Raw genomic sequence first — 21,786 nt, forward strand, 5'->3', positions numbered from 1 at the left:
CCCCTGTTCTGCGCTGCAGCAGACTGATGGAGTTCCTCTAATCCTTGTGTTCCTTCTCCCCAACCTGCCTAAAACCCTTCTCTGAGGGAGAAACAGCTATAGCTTGGGAGCTAATATAGCTTTAAGGAAAAATTTGGCAGATGCGGATGTCCTAACATCTGGGCAGTTTTAACAGAATCCCGGAGGCCCAGGCAGACCACGAGTCACTCGTTCTAGGAGTGTGAAAGTAGAAGTTTTTTCGACTGATGAAAGAAGCAGAGAGGAAGGAGAAAGAGAACCAGGAGAGAAAAAGATAGCGCAAAAACCTATACAAACAGGTAAGATCTGTTGTTTAACCCCTCTATACTACACTACTGCTACTTCATAACCATGGTGGGTAATGAGACCCATGACTTGGGCAAAATGGATGAGGGTGAAGAGGGAGAAAGAAGTTCTTTTATGAAACTGAGTCATATGCTGTTTTTCATTTGAGCTGTGACCTGCCTGCAGGCACAGATTCCCACCACCTTCCAGATGCTCAGCAGAGGGATGGCTGACTCTCGTGAGTAAAATTTTCAGCCTGAAATTGTGAAGAAGATGGGCAGGGAAGTGGTCACAGTCTCAGAGCACCAGATCTGGAAAAGAAAGCCCTTGCTCCTGAAGCAAGAAATTGCATTGAGGCTGCATGTGGGAGGCAGGTTCAGTGATTAGTTTATCTAGCTGTTCATTTTCCTGAATCTCTCTTTAAACTCTTTCTCATTCTTTTGTTCCCTGTTTTTGCCTTTATCTCTTTCCTTCAGCTTTGGCAGATTACTTTTCTTTCTAGTTTCCTTCTCACTGTTTAGAGAAAGTCTGTAGTTAAGTAGCAATAAATTGCACCTTAAATGAATTTGTGCTGTTGTTGGGCTTCTCATGTCACTTAGGGACTCTGGCCAGAATCTGCCATCTTTTTGCTTCTCCATTTCTGAAACTGACTCCTCCCTGAGCATGGCATTTCATTGAAAGTACATGGGTGAATAGGTGCTTACTGAAAAGTCCAGTGGTTGGTTTATACCAATGGGCAGCAAGTTTTAATACTGTCATTTATGAGGTATTTGCCTACTGGGAACCACAAAACTGAAATCCCATTAGAGTGAGGATAGAACAGGAAATAATAGGGCAATTGGAGCTTGCTCACCCTCTCCTCACATATGTCAGTACTTTCTTCCCAACCTCACTTGACTTCCTGCTGTCTCACCAGGGTAAAACTAGAAGGTTAGTTTGAACTCTTCAGCCAAAAGCCACTACCAAACCACTAAGCTTCAAAAACCAAATATAAGAAAATTACAAAGGTATAGTTACTGACTAAAGATAAGAGATATCCAGTCCTATCCAATACAAAAATGATAATAATAACTAATAAACTAATATATATTGATTTTCCCTATATGCCAGGAAATAATCTATTCTATAAGGTAGATGCTATTATTATTCTCATTTTTATAGATGAGAAAGTTGAGGCTCAGAGAAGTTAAACACTGACCAAGGCCTCATGGCTAGTAGAAACAGAATTGGATACATATTTAGATGTGTATAACTTCAATGTTCAAGCTTAGTGCATAAAGGCTAGTGCTTTTCCAGATTAGCAGTTAGGAAAAAAACAGCTAAATGGATTAAACGACCAACTGGAAGTCTTTAGATCACAGACTTTCATCTTGATTCTATATGACTGTATGTTGGCCCTTTCTTGGTCTTGGTACCTCAGTGTCCCTCTCTATAACTTGGACCATGGAACATTTGCATCTAATCTAATCCGAGTCCATTGAGAATTGATTGTTTTACATCCTCCTCCTTCTGGGAAGAAAAAAAGACCATATATAGCAAATAGAGTCTTGCTATTCTATAAAGTGAAGATTCTTACAAAAGGGAGATAATATAGCACACATTCATTAATTTAAAAATCTCTCTTTTTCCTCGCAGATTCCACATTTCTGCTTCCTCTCACTTTTGGAAGCTAACTGATGGCTGATTTATGAAATTTATTTTCCTTTGCCCTGGTACTTCTGGCCACCTACTCCTATGCTTACCTCCCTAATAATCTCTACCCCTTGAAAGGATGGCCGGTCCAATAACTCAAAGAGGAGCTCTCTCTCTGCTGCTCTTCCTTGCTCCAGCAGTGACACCAACATGGTATACAGGTAAGTTCTAGGAGCTGTAGCCCATTATTTCCAGGGCTGAGACCAAGTCTCAGAGAAGGAAAGAGTTGACTGCAATGAGAGACACTTAAGTTGGATAACAAGAAGAACTATTCTCAACAACAAAAATGGTTAAATGTTGCAACAGGCTACCAAGGGAAACTTTTGAGGCAAACTAAAAACAGATATTTAAAAATAGGCTACACCAGCTAAAAATGAGAAGGTTGGACTACATGGATTTTGAGGCCATTGTCTTCACGTGCTTCTGCACTTAGCTTTTTCCATCCCACCCTCCTTCCCTCCCTCTGTCTCACCCCCAGACCTTATTTTTAGGGTGAGATTTTTATAACCTTTTTGTGCCAGAAATATTAACAACGATACAGATTGCATTGTATCAAACAGGAATTTCCCAGTTTCTTCTGGCTTGTTCCTTACTTCAGAAGGGATGGAGAGTTCTGAATTCCTGAATGTTCATCCTTTGTCCCTAGAGACATAGGGAGCTGAAAAGCACAAACTCAGTGAGAGAAGGGAAGAGGGGAGGGGTGGAATGATGGAAGGATAATGAGGGGGCAGACAGAGGTTTCTGATGGAGCCCAGCTGGCATTCCAAGTGCTAAGAATATTCTGTGGCCTGCACTGTCTGCACTTATGGGGACTGGGGGCAGTAGGGAAAGAGACAGGCCCAACCAATGTAATTAGAAAAATATCCAGAGATGAGTAAATAACAAACTGCTTTCATCACAGCCACAGTCATTGCAGCTAAAATTTTCCACATGCCCTGAGCTCCTGGTGGAGGCCTTTGGCAATAATTGTTTGTCTAGGACAGCTACATGAAGCTTTCAAACAAATATGCAAGCTTCTTCTCTTTGGCTTAACCTGGCTTTGTAGGGGGTAAAGCACAAGGGCTGACACTGAGATGAAGAAATTCAAGTCAAGCCCTTGGCAGAGTACATACTGTTTGGGGTTAAACTAACTATCCTCCCCAAACTTCCCAAGTTACAGTTCAAGTATACAAGACCAAAATTCAACCAAAGCCCATAGGATTTAGGAAGTAGAGAATAGATGTCTCAGAGCTCAATTTTGAACAGCTCTAAGAAACCTCATGGAATACAAAGGCCTTTACCTTTTCCAGGATGAAAGCCTAATCTATTGGAGTCTTGAGGAAAGGGCAATTTTATTTAAAAACTTAGATTGATCTGTAGTTCTTAAAGGGCTGTTGCAAAGGTGGCATTCCCACTTCCACGAGAATCACCAGAGTCACTACTCCTTCTGAGGAGCCCAGGCTGTGAGATCTCTGACTGCCCTGCAGACCCACTCATTCTGTCCTATTCTGTTCTTAGGAGGCTACATGATGAGAGAAATTTGGAATTTTCCAACAATCCTTCCCCCCACTGCTAGCTCAGGTGTCTGAGCTTGCTCCATGCATTTGTTCGTTCATTAACTGTATACACTATAAATACACACACACACACATAATGTATATATACATATGTATACACATATGAGGAATTTATTTATAAAAAACTGTGTATTTATCCTTACATGTTTAAACTTCTGTCACCTTCAAAGTACTCTCCATTGATGCAATACACCTATCAAGATGTTTTTTCCACTGCTCAAAATAGTTTTGGATTCATCAATTTTGATGCCTCTTAGTGTTTCTGCTGTTTTTTGTTTCACCTCTTCCACATTGGCAAAACATTTGCCTTTGAGGACTTTTTCCACTGGGGAAAGAAAAAAAAAGTCTCTTGGGGCAAGATCGAGTGAATAGGGAGGGTGGGGCACAGGGGTCATGCCATTTTTGGTCAAAAACTGTTAAATACTCAGCGCGATATGGGCAAGTGTGCTGGTAAATCACCCATCATGAAATGGGCAAACATGTTGAAAAAGTCTTCAAAAAATTAACTGAGGCTGAATTCAGCCTCTGACACCAACGCCAGGTGGTACACCAATTCAGGCGGGTTCCTAGAACACTCACCTAGTGGGGGAAGCATGTACGACAAGGGTCCCACACCCCTAGAAATAATTCTAGGTTTTTTGGGGTCCCCAGCACGGGTTGGGAAGGGTTAAGACTATAAATATAAAATAATGCAAACAGTGTGTTAGAGGTGGATATTGGAATATATGTGCAATCCAGGAAGTCAGACCCTATTTGCTGTTATAAGCCAAGTATTAGTGTGGATCTGAAAATAATCTTCAACTGTCAGTTACATTTGCAAGCATACCTTTGTGAAGGGCAGTGCTTGAGAAATGCTGCACAAACCTCTCTCCTCTGGGTCTGAAGAAGGACAAATAGATAGAACAATGTGGAAAGGATGCCCCTCTAGTTATATGTCATCTTGTATCCTAATATTTGCAGAAAATACCCAAAGATGGGCAGAGAGGGGAAATGGAAATGCTTAAAGTACTTAGGTGGTTTAAGCCCATTCCTGTCAAAAAGCAAAGTTGGCACTGGTGCAGCTACCCCTGGTGGAGACTATAATCATCTGGTTGAGTCTTCCCTTTAGCTTTCCCACATCCCCTGCAATTCTGAAATGATGTAAAATCCTTGGTGGCCTTCGATCCCACATACACAGAGTAAAAAAGCGGAATTGCAAAAAAGATTTTGGATTTTTAGCCCTGCTGGACATTGTCCAAAGTCCTCCCTACTGCTGTCTTTAGTGAAGTGTGTGAGTTTGGTATTGAGCAGGTCAAACAGCTCTGGGCTGGAATGCCCACTCTACACCTTACTAGCTGGGAGACATGGGGTACTCTATTCACTCCTCCAAGCCCGTTTCCTCATCTGTACATTAGGGAGAAATGAAGGTGTCAACCTCACTGAGATGTTAGGATGACATAATGAAATAACATATGTAACGGGCTAAACAGAGAACATGTGCTCAGTGATGTTAGAAGTCGTTGTTGCTATCCAGCTATAGGCCTCTGTCGTTCCAGCTTGCTCTTCCGGTGAACAGAGAGGCCTGCTCCCTACTGGCCCTTTCTTCATAAGCGAGGTCTGGAACAAGAGTGTGGGGACTGAATCCTTTAGGGAGTCACACACATCTGGCCTCCTGTTTACAGGAGCTGTAAATCTTTGAGGCTATGCTAAACTGAAACAGCTGACAAGAATTCTGACCTCCACAGAGAAACCTCTCATGTGGGAAAAGAGAGAGCAAGCATGAGGAGAAAATAGAAAAAGTCAGGGGAAAGAGAAAAAATGAACTCTTTCCTATGGAATGAGGGCAAACCAAGAAGGACATGATTTCATAAGGCAAACTTTCAATTTGATTCATTCCCTTGTTCATCAAGCTGGACTGGTTTCCCAACACCCTCCACTCCCAATCTATGAGGAATAGAGGAGCTTCATCATCTAGCTCTCTGCTCCCTCATCTAGTGTAGGGGGCCCTGAGCCTCTTTCCAGAGAGGAGGCAGGCATGCTTGTGGTCTGAGTGTTTACACAGGCCAAAGGGCTCCAGCAGTAAAACCCAGCCCTGTCCTGGAAGCACACTCTCTCCTGGAAGTGAATAATTGTTTTGTGTCTCCAGCATGGCTTGCTGTTTTATTCCTGTGTGTGCATTAGGGCTCAGGGAGGCTGTAAAGAGGGCTTCCTGAAACTTCACTCTGGAAAAGACCAAGTTGTATTCCAATTAGTTTGTGTTCATGACTGATTTTCTGCCATCTAGTGGAACACAGTTCAGTCTCCCAGACAGCCACAGACCTTCCTGTACCAGGGACTGAGACACTTAATGAAGTAAGGGTGGACTGGGAATATTATCTAGCTCATCAGTTCCTTGATAAATTTCCTGCTGATTAAAGAACCAGAAATTTCTCCAAAGGACTTCTCTTTCTTTTTCCTCCAAACCAGGGCAAACTACTCAGGATATGAAACTATTCTCATTTCCCCTTGGCTTTTGATCTCTATTTACATTGGCATGGCAATGACAACCTAGCAATGGCAACCAGCTGGCAAAAGGCTCAGTCTGTGAGCTAGTGGGAGCTTGAGGAATTATTTCCTTCTAGGACTGTGAACAGGCTTATCACTAGTGAAAAGACCCTTACTCAGGCTCTATTTTTTCCTTCTACCTGAGACAACTGTCCAACCTCAGAGCTTGGTAATCAGCAGCTCACCAAGACTTGTGTGTTGCATCAAGGAAATGGGTAATTTGTGGGATTGATGGATGGTTGAGAAGTTTTTTTGTTTTTTTTTTTTTAATGGAGGCTTAGTTCTACCAGTACCACCCCACTCCACCCCAGGAGCTCCCCCTTCATGTACCTGAGGTGTTGAGGTTTGCCCACAATAGTTCTGCTGCTTTATAAGGTAGAATTTTCCCCATTAAATATCCACCTGACTCTCCACCCATAGAGTGCCATGTCCTCAGGAAGAGATGAAGTTGAAAGGGGGAAAGGGTGGTAAGGTCTTGAGTGAGAAATCAATATGTCATCTTGATATTGTCTTATTCACTCTAGGTTCAGGCTACAACCCAGATGAAAGCTACAATGAAGTATATGCTGAAGAGGCCCCACAGGCCCCTGCCCTAGACTACCGAGGTAATCCTCACTGCTTCTCAGGCTCAGGAAGGGTCTTTTCTGGCCTAAGGCCCATGCCCTCCCTGAAGCATCTTTATCCAGCTTGGCTTATATCTGCCAAATCTGAAGCTCAGGGAATCAGGGGCTGTGATTTCCAATCATGAACTTGGTTACTGACTACCTGTTTGACCTCACCTCTCTAGCACTAAGCTTGCCTATCTATTACTAACCATTAAGTACTGACTGAGTACCTCCTGTATGTCTAATCTTGTGCAAGGTAAGCAGTGGATGATACAAAAAACTTGTGTTCCCTCAAGGAGCTTACATTCTGCTAGGGGAAGAATTATTGAGTGGGCAATAAAATTAGCACATGTAGAGCAAGTAAGTGTGAAACTATGTGGTATCAGTAAATGCAACAGGAGTTAAAAAAAGAAGTCAGGGAAAGGATCATAAAAGATGACATTCAGAATAGGACTTGAATTTTGGGTAGAGTCTGAGAACTAGAAAGGGGAAGGGAGGGTGTGCAGAAAAGCAAGTGGCCACAGATATAGGGAGGTAAGAACAAACCTCTTAGAGAAAGGAGCTCACTGGAGGAGATGGGACATTCAGGAAGTAGTAAGATAGTAGTAAGGAAGTAGTAAGATAAAATTGAATATAAAGAATGAGACCAAACTAGGGAAGGCTCCATGATCTACAGACTCTTCTAAGGAGGGGCAGGAGGATTGTCTGTGAGGAAGGCTGAATAGCTATTCTTGTACTACAAGGAAAGTTAGAGCAGGTAATATGTAATATCCCTTACATTTCTAAGATTCTTGTTTTTATGTCTTGCAAGCCATGCAGAAGACTTTAGCTGTTGTACTATGAGTTATAAGGAGCCATCATATGTGTTTGCCCAGAGAGGTGACATTTGAGACTATTAATCTTATTATTGTGTATGTTATTGTTTACAGAAAGTAGGGGTTCAGGATGGGTAGAGCCTGGGTAGGGGAGACTCTCCCAGAATCACTGACAGGGTAGTGGCAAAGAAATGGAAGGTAAGAACGAACTCCAAAGATGTTTCAAAGAAAGATATGGCAAGCCTGGACTGGTGTGGCTCAGTTGCTCAGGCAACATCCAACAGGGTGAGAAGTGACTGGTTTGATTCCCAGTCAGGACACATGCCTGGGTTGTGGGTTTGGTCTCCGGTTGGGGTACATGAGAGAGATGACACATTGATGTTTCTCTAACATCTATATTTCTCTCTCTCTCTTTCTCCACCCCTTCCCCTTTTCCTAAAAATAAATAAATAAAATCTTAAAAAAAAAAAAGATGGCAGGACTTGGTACAGATTTGATGTACCAGAGGCTAAGAAACAAAATGATGTCTGAAAGCATCCAGTCTGAATACCTGGGAGAACTCTATGGCCCTGCTCAGAAAGATAAGGTTAAAAAAGAAAACTGGTTTGGTGAAGGTGCACTACAGGCACAGGAAAAGGAAAGATGGAGCTTTGTGAGCCATCAGCTTAGATGGATGAGCTGTTTGAAGGAGCAGAAAACCAAGTTCAGAGCCTTAGAAGACATCTACATATGTCAGTAAGAGAAGAAGAGCCAACAAGGGAAAAGAGATAATTAATGGTCAGCCATGTATGAGGAGATCAAGATAGTACCTATTATACTACAGAAGCCATGGGAGAAGAGGGTTTTAAGGAAGGGGAAGTGGTAAGAGATCCACTGTGTCAAATATTGCAAAAACAAATTGAGGATGCTGAAAACATTATATTTGGCAAGAAGGTAAATTGAGAAAATAGGTTCAATCAAAAAATGATCAAAACTTTGGGCTCCTATATGCTCCTTTCTTATCTTCTACCTATGTTCTTCGCACTGCCAAATGTTCCACACCTACTGCCTCTCAGTCTCAGCACCCAGTAATTCCTAAACTCCCTACAGTCTGTTTCCACAAATCACCATGCTTAAACAACATGCCTTGAAGATCACAATTCTATCCTAAAGCCCAAATCATATGGCCCTTTCTTGAGCTTCAATCTCTGCAGCCTCTTAGCAGTGAGCACACCCTCTCTTCTCAACCCTTCTCCCTTGGGTTCCATGACATTTCACTATTCTGGTTACAGCTGAAGCCAAGAAAGGAGATGGGCTCTCTAGTGGTGACAAAAGAGAGAATCACGCTTGGATCTGAACTTTGGGTGACCCTGACTTGTCTCCTCAACTCTTGGACTACATCTCCAGTTGCTGCTAGACACTTCCATTTGGAGATATCTAAAACCGAATTTATTTATCTTCCCTGAAAAAGGCTCCAATAGATGACCTTCCTACTTTTGATAATGGTGCCATCATTCTCTTAAAATTATCTCAATCACTCTGACCAAGTGGCTTAGTTGGCTGGAGTGTCATCCGTATACCAAAAGGTTTTGGGTTTGATCTTCAGTTAGGGCACATGCCTAGGTTGCAGGCTCAATCCCTGGTCAGGGAGCATAAGGTTGCAGGCCAATCAATGTTTCTCTCTCACATCAATGTCTATGTATCTGTCTATCTGTCTATCTATCTATCTATCTATCTATCTATCTATCTATCTATAATCTCTCTCTCTCTCTCTCTCTCTCTCATCTCCCTGCATCTTTTTAAAATCAATAAAAATATTCTTGGGTTAAGATTTTTAAAAATACCTCAATGGCACCTTAACTAGACACCATCACCTTTAATACACTACTTTTCATCATCACCTCTCACTAGTCATTCATCAAAAGATGTCATGTCTTTATTTACCCATGGATTAAAACTTCTATTATCTCACACATGGATAATGACAATTGTCTCTTAACTGAATTCTCTGATTCATGATTTTCCCCTCTTCAGGGCCACTGTGATCATTTCTTCCAGAATTTAGCCTCAGTCTAGCTGCCCAGCAACTCAAGAAATTTATGTTTTGGCCAGCTTAGTAGAACTCAACTCTGTTACCTGACTACATTAGCCCACTTGAGCTTTCCCTCATCCATTCATTCTTTTACTCATTTATTCAATGAATATTCATTGAGTACCTACTATGTACCTGTTCTGAAATAAATATTTATTGTCTAGAGAACTAATTTTGCATTCATTATATACTGCCCTTTTGGTTTACTTTTTATTACCTTCAGCAAAATATTTACCTGTTTAACAGAAACAGCCATGTATAATACCCCCCTCAGAGCTATGTAAAAAGTTAATGCTCAAAACATTTTTACTGGCTGGTTGGCATTCTTGGATCAGAAGCCACATTGTAGGAAACTGTAAATCAGAGAAGTGGATAGGAAGAAGCAGCAGATGCAGAATGTACTTTCAAGAGGTCTACCAATTCTGTGATTAATATTAACCTGCTCCATTGGTTATTTTAAAATCTGTATAAAGCCTTGTAGAAAAATATAAGCCATATGCCAACCTTTGGCTTTGGGGTCAAGTGTCTCCTGGCTCTGCACATAAAACTAATTGAGTGAAGTCATCAGTGTTGCAAGGGGAGAGGGGCCTGGGAAAGTACAACCTGCAGTCCCAGCCTCTCTTTTAAGGTCTTTGTGATCTCATAATCCCAGCTTCAGACTTTTTGTAATTTGGGGATGGTGTCTTCGGGTGTTACTGTGTGAAGTCGGATGCTCAAACCCAGACACTGCTTTAGGGAATATCATTCCCAGGGCTAGATGTAGTTTACACACACAATTTCATTTCATTCTCAAAACAGCCCTATGGAACTGATTTGTTATCCCCATTTTACAGTTCAGGAAACTAAGCTCAGGAAAGTTAAATTTAGAGAATTGCAGAGCTTAGAGGTGACAAGCAGGAATTTAAACCCAGGTCTGTCTGACTCCAAAGTCATGCTCATTCTATCTCTTTTATTAAAAGCATAACCTAGTGTTTTTTTAAAAAAAGAAGTATTAGCCAGTAAAAACCAAATCATTATTTTACTGGACATGTAGCTTGATGCCATTTTCATTCATCTTGAATTTACCTTCATTCCCTCTCTCGAGTCTTAGCTTGGAGTCAGAAACCCTTCTCTGAGGTTTGTCGTCAGTCCTCTGGACTGCCACTTTTCCTGAGGGTTGTTTCAGGCCTGAGCAAGCTGGTAATTTTGCCAGGGTTATCTGAAGATAATCACAGAGAAGGCCCTTTTAACCCTGTTGTAAGCACTTTGTTTCCTTTATAATCCCTGAAAAGTGATACATGGATAGCTGCACAGGTCATGGTCATGGTCCTGATTTCAAGTCCCAACTCTCCCACCTTCTAGCTCTTTTATCCCAAACACTTTTATGTGCCAGTCACTGTGCTATGTATATTATGTTATTTCATTTAAGTAAATTGCATGCTTTTCGTGATATGGGAAGATCTCTAAAAGCCATTGTTTATTTTAAAAAAGCATTGGTGGGAACAGTGGGCATAACATGCTATTCTAAATGTTTAAAAAGAGGGAAATATAAGATTCTATAGCAATGTTTGCATTATTGGCTTTATATGCATAAACTATTAACACTGGTTCTTTATGGGGAGACCAAGTGGTAGTATGTGTTAGACCAGGGGTGAGAGGGAAACTTTATTATGTAACAGTGTATACTTTGTGGATTTTGAACTATGTGGCTATATTACCTATTCAAAAGTGTAAATGTATGCTTCAAAATAGCAACCTAACATGCTACAGTGGTAGATATTGTGGTTAGAAAAAATATGGGTTTAGAGTCAGACAAAGCTTGGGTTCAAATCTCTGCTCCTTACTTACTGAGGGACCATAAGCAAGTTAGTTCCTCACCTGCAAGATGGGGATACACCTGCCTACTACACAGAACAGTAGGGAGAACTATTTGAGGTGATGGATGTGGAAATGAAAATATAAGTCATGGTGCCCAGCACACAGTAGCTACTCAGTAATGACTAGCGCATGTCCTGCCAGATATTTTCACCATGAAGTATTTAGGCATGCTCTGAGTTTCAGTTTTCCATCAGCATTCTTTGGGTACAGTTGTTTAGGCAGTTATGAATCTTTATAACTGTATTGTCATCTCTCCTGTATTTCTGCATCTCATCCACATCAATGGCATGAAGGCATTGTCACATGCCTCACTTATTTCCACATAGCACACCCACAGATTTCCCCTGCTCTGAGTCTGGTGACCATACCCAAAAAAGAAATGAGGTCCGTCTTGAATGACTTGTTCTTAAGGACACCTGGAGATCAGCACTTCTCTTTCTAACTGCTCATAAGTATGTGTTTAATTATTGTAGAATACTGATATACATACTGTCAGTCTCACCAGGCTATAGAGCCCAGAGGCTGCCTTCTTTTGCCCTCTGAGGATCTAATATACAGCATAGTGACTATATCTAATAACACTGTATGCATGGTGCCAGGGGGGTACTAGAGATGTCAGAAAGATCACTTCATAAATTTTATATGTATATAAATATATATATATATGTCTAATTACTGTGCTGTACACCTGAAACTAATATAAAACTAGAGTAAATGTCAAATGTAATTGAAAAAAAATCATGTTGTACAACTTAAATATATACAGTTTCATTTGTCAATTATACCTCAATAAATCTGGAAGAAAAGAAAATTAGGATAATGTGTTTGTTCTTTTCCAGCTTCCCAACATGTTTTCTTTATACCAGGATTCCTCTGGACCAACAAATTTGAACTTATTTACAATAGCTAGGTCCTCTCTCACTGTCTCAGTATTCATCCTTACCTCTACATTTCCTTTTACTGTTTGCTTGTTCTATTTATTCCAATCTGATATGTATTTTCCTTGACAGAATGTGGGAGAGAAATAGAATGTGATTGCTGAGGTCCCAGACTCCCATATAAAGTCTTTCTGATACATGTTGTGATCACATAATGAACAGCTCTGCAATTGTAGCACTTGAGACTTTATGTAATTTGCAGATGGTGTCTCCAGATGGCAGCCTTGTGTTACAGCCACAGGCTCAAAACTAATACTAAAAGCCACAGACAAGTGTGTTTGTGCTTGAAGGATAGTTTTCTCACAGTCACCTGTCTTCATTTTTCAGCTGCCTTCAAGCAGAGACTCCAGCCTTCCTCTCTTCCTTTAACTTCTGATGTGTTTTTTTTTAAGCCTCCTTGTTTTTGTCCCTTAGGATTTAGGGATTGAATGAGCTCACATGAGGTGAGACTACCCGACCTCAGACTAACAGGTCCGTTTCATCCTGTATATGTATCCTTGGACAGATAGCCCCCTGCTTGTTTATAAGTGTCCCTTTAAAACCTGAACCTGCTGAACCCACATTCCTATTGTGTAGCCAATGATGCCATTTTATGATGCTTTTATGATTTAATGACCTTATTACCTTCAGTATTGAACTGGGATTGGACTTTCATTCTTAAGCAGTCTTCTTTAATACTGCATTCCCTTCCTCTCTATAGCCTCCATCTTTGTATCATTTAAAAATTATTTTAAATTTACCTACTGTGATTTTCACTCTTTCTGGTGCAGAGTTCTACAAATGCAGTCATATAACCATCACCACAGTACCAAACAGCTCTATCACATCAAGAACTTGCCTAAGGCTACCTCTTTGAGGTTATCTCGGACTCTATCCCTGAACTCTGGAAACCATCAATATGTCCCTATATTTTTGCCTTGTCCAGAATGTTGCATAAAAGGAATCCAACAATATGCAGCCTTTTGAGTTTGGCCTGTTTCACTTTACAAGCTACATTGGAGATTCATCCATGTTGGTGCATGAATCAACACTTCTTTTGTGTGAATAAACAAAAGTTAGTTTAACCATTCACCCATTGAAGACAGAGGACATTTGAATTGTTGCCTGCTTTGGCAATTATGATAGAGATACTTTAAATATTTGTGTACAGGATTTTGTACGAACACAGGTTTTCATTTCACTTGGGTAAATACCTAGAGTAGGACTGCAGAGTTGCATGGCAAGTGTATGTTTACCTTTATAAGAAATTAACAAAATATTTTCCAAAGTGGCTGTATCATATTGTATCTCCCCAGGAGTGTATAAGAGTCCCAGTTTCTCTCCATCCTCACCAACACTTGGTTTTGCCGATTTTTTTTTAAAGTTTAAACATCTTAATGGATATATAATGGTATCTTGTTACACTTTTACATTTCTCCAGTGATTTATGAAACTGAAACATCTTTTTATGTGCTTATTTGCCATCAGTATATCCTCTTCAGTGATATGTCTGTTCATGTCTTTTGTCCATGTTCTAGCTGAATTGTTTGCTTTTTACTTTTTACTGTTAAGTTTTGAGAGTTCTTTATATATTCTAGATACTAGTCCTTAGTTGGATGTGTGGTTTGCAAATATTTTGTCCCAGTTTGTAATTGGCCTTTCATCTATTAACAGTGCTTTTCACAGAACGAAAGTTTGTAATTTTGACAAGGTTCAATGTATTGATTTTTTAACTTAATTGTGCTTTTGGTGTCATGTCTATGACCTGTTAGCTCTAGATCCCAGAGATATTTTCCTGTTTTTTCTAAAAGTTTTATAATTTTACTTTTTACATTTAAATTTATGTACATTTTGAATTAATTTTCATATAAGGTGTAAGACTTAGGTTGAGATTCTTTTCCTCTCCTCCTCCTCCCCTTCCTCTCCTTCCCCCCCCTTCCCCCTTCCTCCTCTTCCTCTTCCTTCTTCTGGCTCTTTTCCTTTTTTAACTATGGAAATTCAATTGGTCCAGCAACATTTGTTTGAATAGCTATCTTTCTTCCATTGAACTGCTTTTGCATCTTTGTCAAAAAATCATTTCATCATAATTGTATGTGTCTTTCTGGGCTCTCTTTTCTGTTCCATTGATCTATGTGTCTGTCCTTTCACCAACAGACTGTTTTAATTACTGTACTTCTAGCTTACTTTTCTTCTATTGCTACAGCCCCCCGATGGTGTTATACATTAAACATCCAAGATGGAGAAGCCACATGCTACTCACCAAGAGGAGGAAATTATCACAGTAGCCTGGGCACTCGTTGTGATCTCTCCTGTGACCGGGGCTTTCGACTGATCGGTCGAAGGTCGGTGCAATGCCTGCCAAGCCGCCGCTGGTCTGGAACTGCCTACTGCAGGCGTAAGTAGTGTGTGTGCAGATGCTGATACATGTATATGAGAGAGGCCAGCCAGCCAGCCACTGACAGTATATGCCTGGAGGTGTTACTATGCCTTTTGTCAAGTGCAAATTGAGAATTTTCCACAGGAACCCAAAATAGCTTTTCCCCATCCTAACATTCTAGATCATTTCCTCTCCGTGTGGTTATTGTCCAAGTAATAAGGGCATTTAAGTAGCAACCAGTCCTTCTGGCTTGGGGACTGAGGAGTGCTTGTAAGACTTGGGTTTGGGGCCTGATGTAGGCCTGGGCCTTCTTCTGGAATACTCAAGGAAGTATGGTCTCAGACTCTTTCCAACATGTGGCAAACTGCAATACTTCCTGGCCTAGGGCCTTAGAAGGCCGTGGCAGTGAAGCTATGAGACAGCTGTTATTCTTCATATTCTTCAGAATGCCACAAAGAATCCTTAGGCTAGAATGTGGGGATGCTAACACATACAGTCCAAATCATGTCCCCCTCAGCTCCCAAATCCCTATCTCTTATTCAAGATCTACAACTTACTTTTTTTTTAGTAGCTGAGCTTTATCTGTCCACATGTCTATCTCTGAATGCCATTTGTAGGACATCCATGTGTGCAGGGCCCTGTATTGGTTTCTTCAGAAGTTTACTCAATTTCTCAATTACCCCCAGGCAGCTTATAGACTAATGGGATAGAAACACAAATGTGTGCATGTGAAGGCTCTGTGATCACACACACAGTGCTGAGCATTCAGAGAGAAATTGGGTTGGTCAGAAAAGATGCTGTGGGGGAGAGGAGAAGTTTGATAGCCAGAAATAAGGAAGCCACTACACTCCTCTAAAGAATTAATTTGTTTTAGGAATTAGACCCCATTGTTTCCAAAACAAATTTGAATTGGCCTCACAACATTAAATAGTATAATTCTATAAATGAACACAAAACCAGTTAAAAGAATGGAGATATACATATTTCCAGGTGCCTAGAACAAGTTAATTACTGTTTTGGGGTTTTTTTTACTTTTATTTTTATTTTTTATTTTTAATTTATTTGGTGGGGCTGTTTTTGAATAATGAATCTGGCTTTGCCCTTCCTCATAAGAGACAAAAAAGTAAATACTTTGGATGTATCATTTTAATTATCATATAATACTAAGAGAACAAATTCACCTGAAAAGATAAACATTTCTTCTTGGCACTGATTTCAAGGATGTAATTTTTGCATAAAGGATACCAGAAAACATAAAATGCAATGATCTGTTTTGACCTTGAAGAAAAATTAACATAGCTTATAGAATCTTTATGCAAAGCTCCACTAATTGAACTTATGCAGAGTTACAACTTACAAAATGTAAAGGAATGTATGGCTTGCCCACTTCTTTCAAGTATCAGATATTTCAAACTAGACTTTGGCAAGCATGAGCTCACAATCACTCAGTAGCAGTCTCCACTTCTGACACATCTATTATCTAAAGCACATGGATTTTTCTTTAATCAAATACTAAAAAGTTGGCCCGTCACTGGCCTGACTTATATTCTCATCTGGATAGAGGGCCAGCCTACTTTCACATGTAAGTGAGTCTCAGCTGAGGAATGCCTGTGACAATACCAAAGTAATACTCAAAAAGGAGCTTTGAATTTGTTCAAGGATATCTAACATTTGAGGAACAAGAGATGAAAACTATTAGCAGCTGAGGCCCTAAATGAGTCCAGAGGTTTGTATGCATCATCCCTTTTAATCTGCATAACAGTTCTATGATATATCCACATTTTAGTGGTGAAAACACTGGGCCTCTGAGAGACAATGTAACTTATTCAAGTCAGAGAGCTTGCAAGGGGTGGAGCTGGGATCTAAACTCAAGTGTGATTCTCAAGTCCATGCACAGGTCATTTACTTCTTTGAGAACCCCTCTCCCCAGGACTATTGTACGTTATTATAAAAATAAGAAGTCAATTAGGAAAGACAGGCAATTAGGCACAAAAGTGTAAGGGAAGTTTAGGGTAGGGTTTTTGTATTTTATGTTATCTCTGATATGGTTCTTCCCATGCTAGATGCCCCACCATCACCTCCAGGTAGTCCCACAAGCCACTGAGCTTGCCACTTGGTTTTCTCTTAGAAATGAGATGCCACACATTGCCATTCATTACGAGTGGCACCTACACCTGCACAAATGGGGTACTTCTTGACTCCTGCTGTGACTACAGCTGTTCCAGTGGCTACCACCTGGAAGGTGACCGCAGCAGAATCTGCATGGAAGATGGGCAATGGAGTGGAGGCGAGCCTGTATGTGTAGGTAAGTGTTGGTCACTCCCAGTTGTCCTGCTACAAAGAGTCGTCCTGGTATTGTGTCCACAGAGGAGGTGGAATCCTTTCTACAGAAGGCGTTCTCGTTTACTATGAGGGGGGCACTCTGAGCACACGCTTAAAGAAGTGATCACTTCCCCCAGAGCTGGGCTTTCTTGAGCATCTTGAATACAGTGTATCTTTTACTTACCCACTGGTGTGGTATTGCCTCTATGGGTTCCCTCAGGAAAGGCAGGGGGCCCACAAGTCAGCACCTGATTTCTGACCTTGGCAGACATAGATCCCCCCAAGATCCGTTGTCCCCACTCACGTGAGAAGATGGCAGAGCCAGAGAAACTGACTGCTCGAGTATCCTGGAACCCACCTTTGGTGAAAGATTCTGCTGATGGTACCATCACCAGGTGAGTAACGGATACCCCTTATACTTCCCAGCAGATTCTCCAGGCTCTTGTGCTGAGGCTACAGTGATGATGTACCCCAGACCCTGATCCTAACGATGTCTTTCCTCAGTGGTTCTTTTACTCTGTTCCATGTAGGGTGACACTTCGGGGCCCTGAGCCTGGCTCTCACTTTCCTGAAGGAGAGCATGTGATTCGTTACACTGCCTATGACCGAGCCTACAACCGCGCTAGCTGCAAGTTCATTGTGAAAGTACAAGGTTAGAAAGAAGCCTTCCATTTATACATTGTTCATTATTCGTGCTCTACACTGACCCTCTAGATGCCACCACAACCCTCTCCTCTCTATACCTGAAACAGAAACCTCCTTTAGACTGGGTGAGGGAAAAAACAAATCCACTGTAAAGCAGGAGTCCCCAACCCCTGGGCCATGGACCAGTACTGGTCTGTGGCCTGTTAGGAGCCAGTCCGCACAGCAGGAGGTGAGCAGCAGGCAAGCAAGCGAAGCTTCATCTGTATTTACAATTGCTCGCATTACTACCTGCGCTCCACCTCCTGTCAGATCAGTGGTAGCATTAGATTCTCATAGGAGTGCAAACCCTACTGTGGATTGCACATGGGAGGGACCTAGGTTGCACACTCCTCATGAGAATATAATGCCTGATGATCTGAGGTGAAACTGAGGCAGTGATGGTAGCCCTGGGGAGTGGCTGCAAACACAGATTATCATTAGCAGAGAGGTTTGAGTGCACAGAGACCATAATAAATCAATTTCTTGCAGACTCATATCAAAACCCTATCAGTGTGTGGCAAGTGACAATTAAGCTGCATCTGGTGTCAGGCTTTATAGTGGCAAATGAGTTGATGTACTGGAATTGTATAGCTGCATCTGGTGGCAGGCTTTAAGTCAGAATCTGACACTTATTTTTAGTCTGCGCATGGCCAGCCCATTATTTTATTTACCACTCTCACCCATGCCTTTTTCCCACACTGCGCACTTGTCTCAGTCACAGTTTTGGTAAGCCCACATGAGAGCCAAAATGAGTAAAACATAAATGTCACTGAAGAGCTTCTTTGAAAAGGAGGAAAGACTCAATGATGACACAGCAGAAGACTCTAAGACTGCCAACAAAAAAAAGGTGCATTTAAAAGAAAATACCAAGAGTCTTACTTAAATTACGGGTTCATTGCAACAGGTGATTCACATTCTCCAAGATTTCTTTGTATAATATGTGGTGACCGGCTATCCAGCAAAGCCATGAAACCTTCAAAACTGCTTTGCCACGTAGAGACCAAGCACCCTACATTAAAAGACAAGCCTTTGGAGTTTTTCAAAAGAAAAAAAAATGTGAACACAAAGAACAGAAGCAATTATTGAAGGCCACCACTTCATCAAATGTGTCTGCACTGAGAGCATCATTCTCAGTGGCCAACCACATTGCTAAAGCTGAAGAGCCCTTTACTGTTGGTGAAGAGTTGATTCTTCATGCTGCTAAGGACATTTGTCATGAAGTTTTAGGCGAGGCTGCAGTTCAAAAGGTGACATGTGTTCCTCTTTTGATCAGCACCATAATTAGACAAACTGATGAAATAGCAGAGGATATTGTGGCACAATTGTTAGAGAGGATGAATGACTCACCGTGGTATGCAATCCAGGTTGACGAGTCTACCACTGTTGACAACAAGGCAACAATGCTTGTTTTTTTTGCGATATATTTTTCAGGAGGATGTGCATGAGGGTATGTTATGTGCAATTATGTTGCCAATCAACACTGCAGCTGCAGAACTGTTCAAGTCTTTGAATGATTACATGTCAGGAAAACTGAGTTGTTCATTTTGTGTCAGTACATGCATGGACAGAGTGGCTGCCGTGACTGGACAGCTTTCTGGTTTCACTACTCAGGTCAAAGAGGTTGCTTCTGGATGTGAGTCTATGCACTGTGTCATCCATAGAGAAATGCTGGCTAGTTGAAAAATGTCACCTGAACTTAACAACATTTTGCAGGATGTGATTAAAATTACCAACCACATTGAAGTACATGCCCTTAACTTACATCTGTTTGCACAGCTCTGTGAGGAGATGGACACAGAGCACACACATCCTCTCATACACAGAAGCGAGATGGCTTTCTAAAGGTAGATTACCAACCAGAATTTTTTAATTAAGGGAGCTACTCCAGAGATTTCTTTTAGAAAAACAGTCACCACTGGCAGCACATTTCAGTGACACAGAATGGGTCATAAAACTTGTTTATTTGTGTGACATGTTCAACCTGTTCAACAAACTCAATCTGACAGTTCAGGGAAGAACAACAACTGTGTTCAAGTCGGCAGAGAAAGTGGCTGCATTCAAAGCCAAACTGGAATTATGGGGACAATGAGTGACCATTGGGATGTTTGACATGTTTCTAACATTAGCAGAGATTTTGAAGGAGACTGTGCCAGGGCCTTCTTTCTCCCAGCTGGTGAGTGATCACCTATCTCAGCTTTCAAAAGATTTGAGCATTACCTACCAACCACAAAAGACCCCCAAACTGGGAAGGAATGGATCTGTGACCCAATTGTGAATAAGCCAGGTGAATCAACTTTGTCCGTGCTAGAAGAGGATCAACTGCTGGAGATTGCTAATGATGGTGGCCTTAAAAGTATGTTTGAGACAACTTCAAATATCCATACAGTCTGGATTAAGGTCAAGGTGGAATATCCTGAGATTGCTGCAAAAATACTGAAGAGCCTGCTTCTATTCCCAAGTTCCTGTCTTTGTAAAGCAGGGTTTTCTGCAGTGACAGCAACCAAAATGAGATTACAGGGTAGTCTGGACATAAGCAACACACTTTGGGTGTCACTGTCTCCCATCGCCCCCCAGATGGGGCCATCTAGTTTCAGGAAAACAAGCTCGGGGCTCCCACTGATCCTGCATTATGGTGAGTTGTATAATTATTTCGTTATATATTACAATGTAATAATAGGAGAAATAAAGTGCACAATAAATGTAATGCACTTGAGTCATCCCGAAAACATCCCCTGCCCTCCCCGTCCCCCTTCATGGGAAAATTGTCTTTCATGAAACTGGTCCCTGGTGCAAAAAAGGTTGGAGACCACTGCTGTAAGGGTTAAATGGTCATCCAGGAAGCCTGCATGACATTGAGCATACACGTGTTTTAGAAACCCTGACTCCCCTACAGGATTTTCTCATTCTCCTAAATCTAGATAAAATTCACCAAGATAGTCTGTATCTACTTGTTTTCTTGCCCTTACTAATGATGAGATCTAATCAGCCTTTATTCTCAGTCTTTCGCCTCTGCTGAAATTGGTGGTGTTCCCTGCTTGATTCTCCCTCTTTGTTTAGTGTTAGGTTGTTTTGTTTTTGCTTTTTTCATTATAAATATAATTCATACTCATTTTTTGAACACAGGAAATGTAGAAATATACAAGGAAAAATCTATTATCCCATCTTGCACAGGTAATTGTTGTCAATCTTTTGGTATTTTCTTTCCTTCTTTTTTAAATTATATTTTATTATTTATGCTGTTACAGTTGTCCCAGTGGAATTGACAGATCCAAAGGCAGTTCCATTTTTACTATAACCAGTATTTTAAATTGTGCATCTGATAAATTGCTTTTCTCCATTTTGTTTAGCTCTTTTTTCTTGAGTTTTGTGCCATGTTTCTTTGTCTTCTCCTTTTAGCAGCCTCCCTGTGTTTGTTTCTATGTATTAGGAGGAGCTGGTATGTCGCTTGGGCTTGGTAGAGTGGTCTAATATAGTAGGTGTCCTGTAGAGTCCAGTGGCACAGCCTCCTCTTTTACCCAAGCTGGGTACTCAAGATGCACCCACTGTGTGGGCTGTGTACAACCTCCTGTTGTAGTTGAGCCTTGATTGCTGTTGGCACGTTCAAGGTCAGCCATCACTTATGTTCTGTCTGAGGTCACACAGTATAAACTACAAAGAAATCTGCAGATGGCTGCTATTTGTGTTAGGCTTGGGGGTGCTCAGAAGAGGCCAAGCTGTGAACCAAGGCCAGCTGCTGCTAATGCCAGACCTGAGGCAACTTAGCAAGAGGTATGGGGCTCACTGAAACCAGATGCTGCTTGTTTGAGAGAATTTAGGAAAATTTGAAGCATGGCCAAGATAAGCTATTCATAGGTAAAAACCACTGGAAACAGCTTGGATGGGCCTGAAAATTGGGTGGGGCAGGGCTTCAGGTAATCACCAAGGTGGGGCACACAGTATGAGCCAGGTTGATGGAGTCTCAGATATGGTACCCACCTGCTGGCTCTGTGGCTCTGTAGGGGTAGTGCCAGAAAAGGAACAATGGCGTCTGCCACACTTCTGTTTCTTCTGTTTGGGAGAAAGCT

The 21,786-nt window shown here is 41.3% G+C and overlaps 1 protein-coding gene across 1 annotated transcript in view; it reads left to right on the forward strand.

Annotated features, from left to right (window-relative positions):
- The window catches only part of SRPX2 (sushi repeat containing protein X-linked 2), a 39,667-nt gene continuing 17,881 nt past the window's right edge, over positions 1-21,786 (forward strand). The window contains exons 1-7 of the mRNA XM_024578743.3: positions 1-317; positions 1,939-2,156; positions 6,599-6,679; positions 14,543-14,734; positions 16,845-17,021; positions 17,307-17,433; positions 17,569-17,690. Of these exons, the coding sequence (XP_024434511.2) occupies positions 2,075-2,156; positions 6,599-6,679; positions 14,543-14,734; positions 16,845-17,021; positions 17,307-17,433; positions 17,569-17,690 (781 nt within the window). The 5' untranslated portion in view covers positions 1-317; positions 1,939-2,074. The remainder of the gene's footprint in view (positions 318-1,938; positions 2,157-6,598; positions 6,680-14,542; positions 14,735-16,844; positions 17,022-17,306; positions 17,434-17,568; positions 17,691-21,786) is intronic.

The sequence above is a fragment of the Desmodus rotundus genome, chromosome X, assembly GCF_022682495.2.
Source record: "Desmodus rotundus isolate HL8 chromosome X, HLdesRot8A.1, whole genome shotgun sequence".
Classification (NCBI taxonomy): Eukaryota; Metazoa; Chordata; class Mammalia; order Chiroptera; family Phyllostomidae; genus Desmodus; species Desmodus rotundus.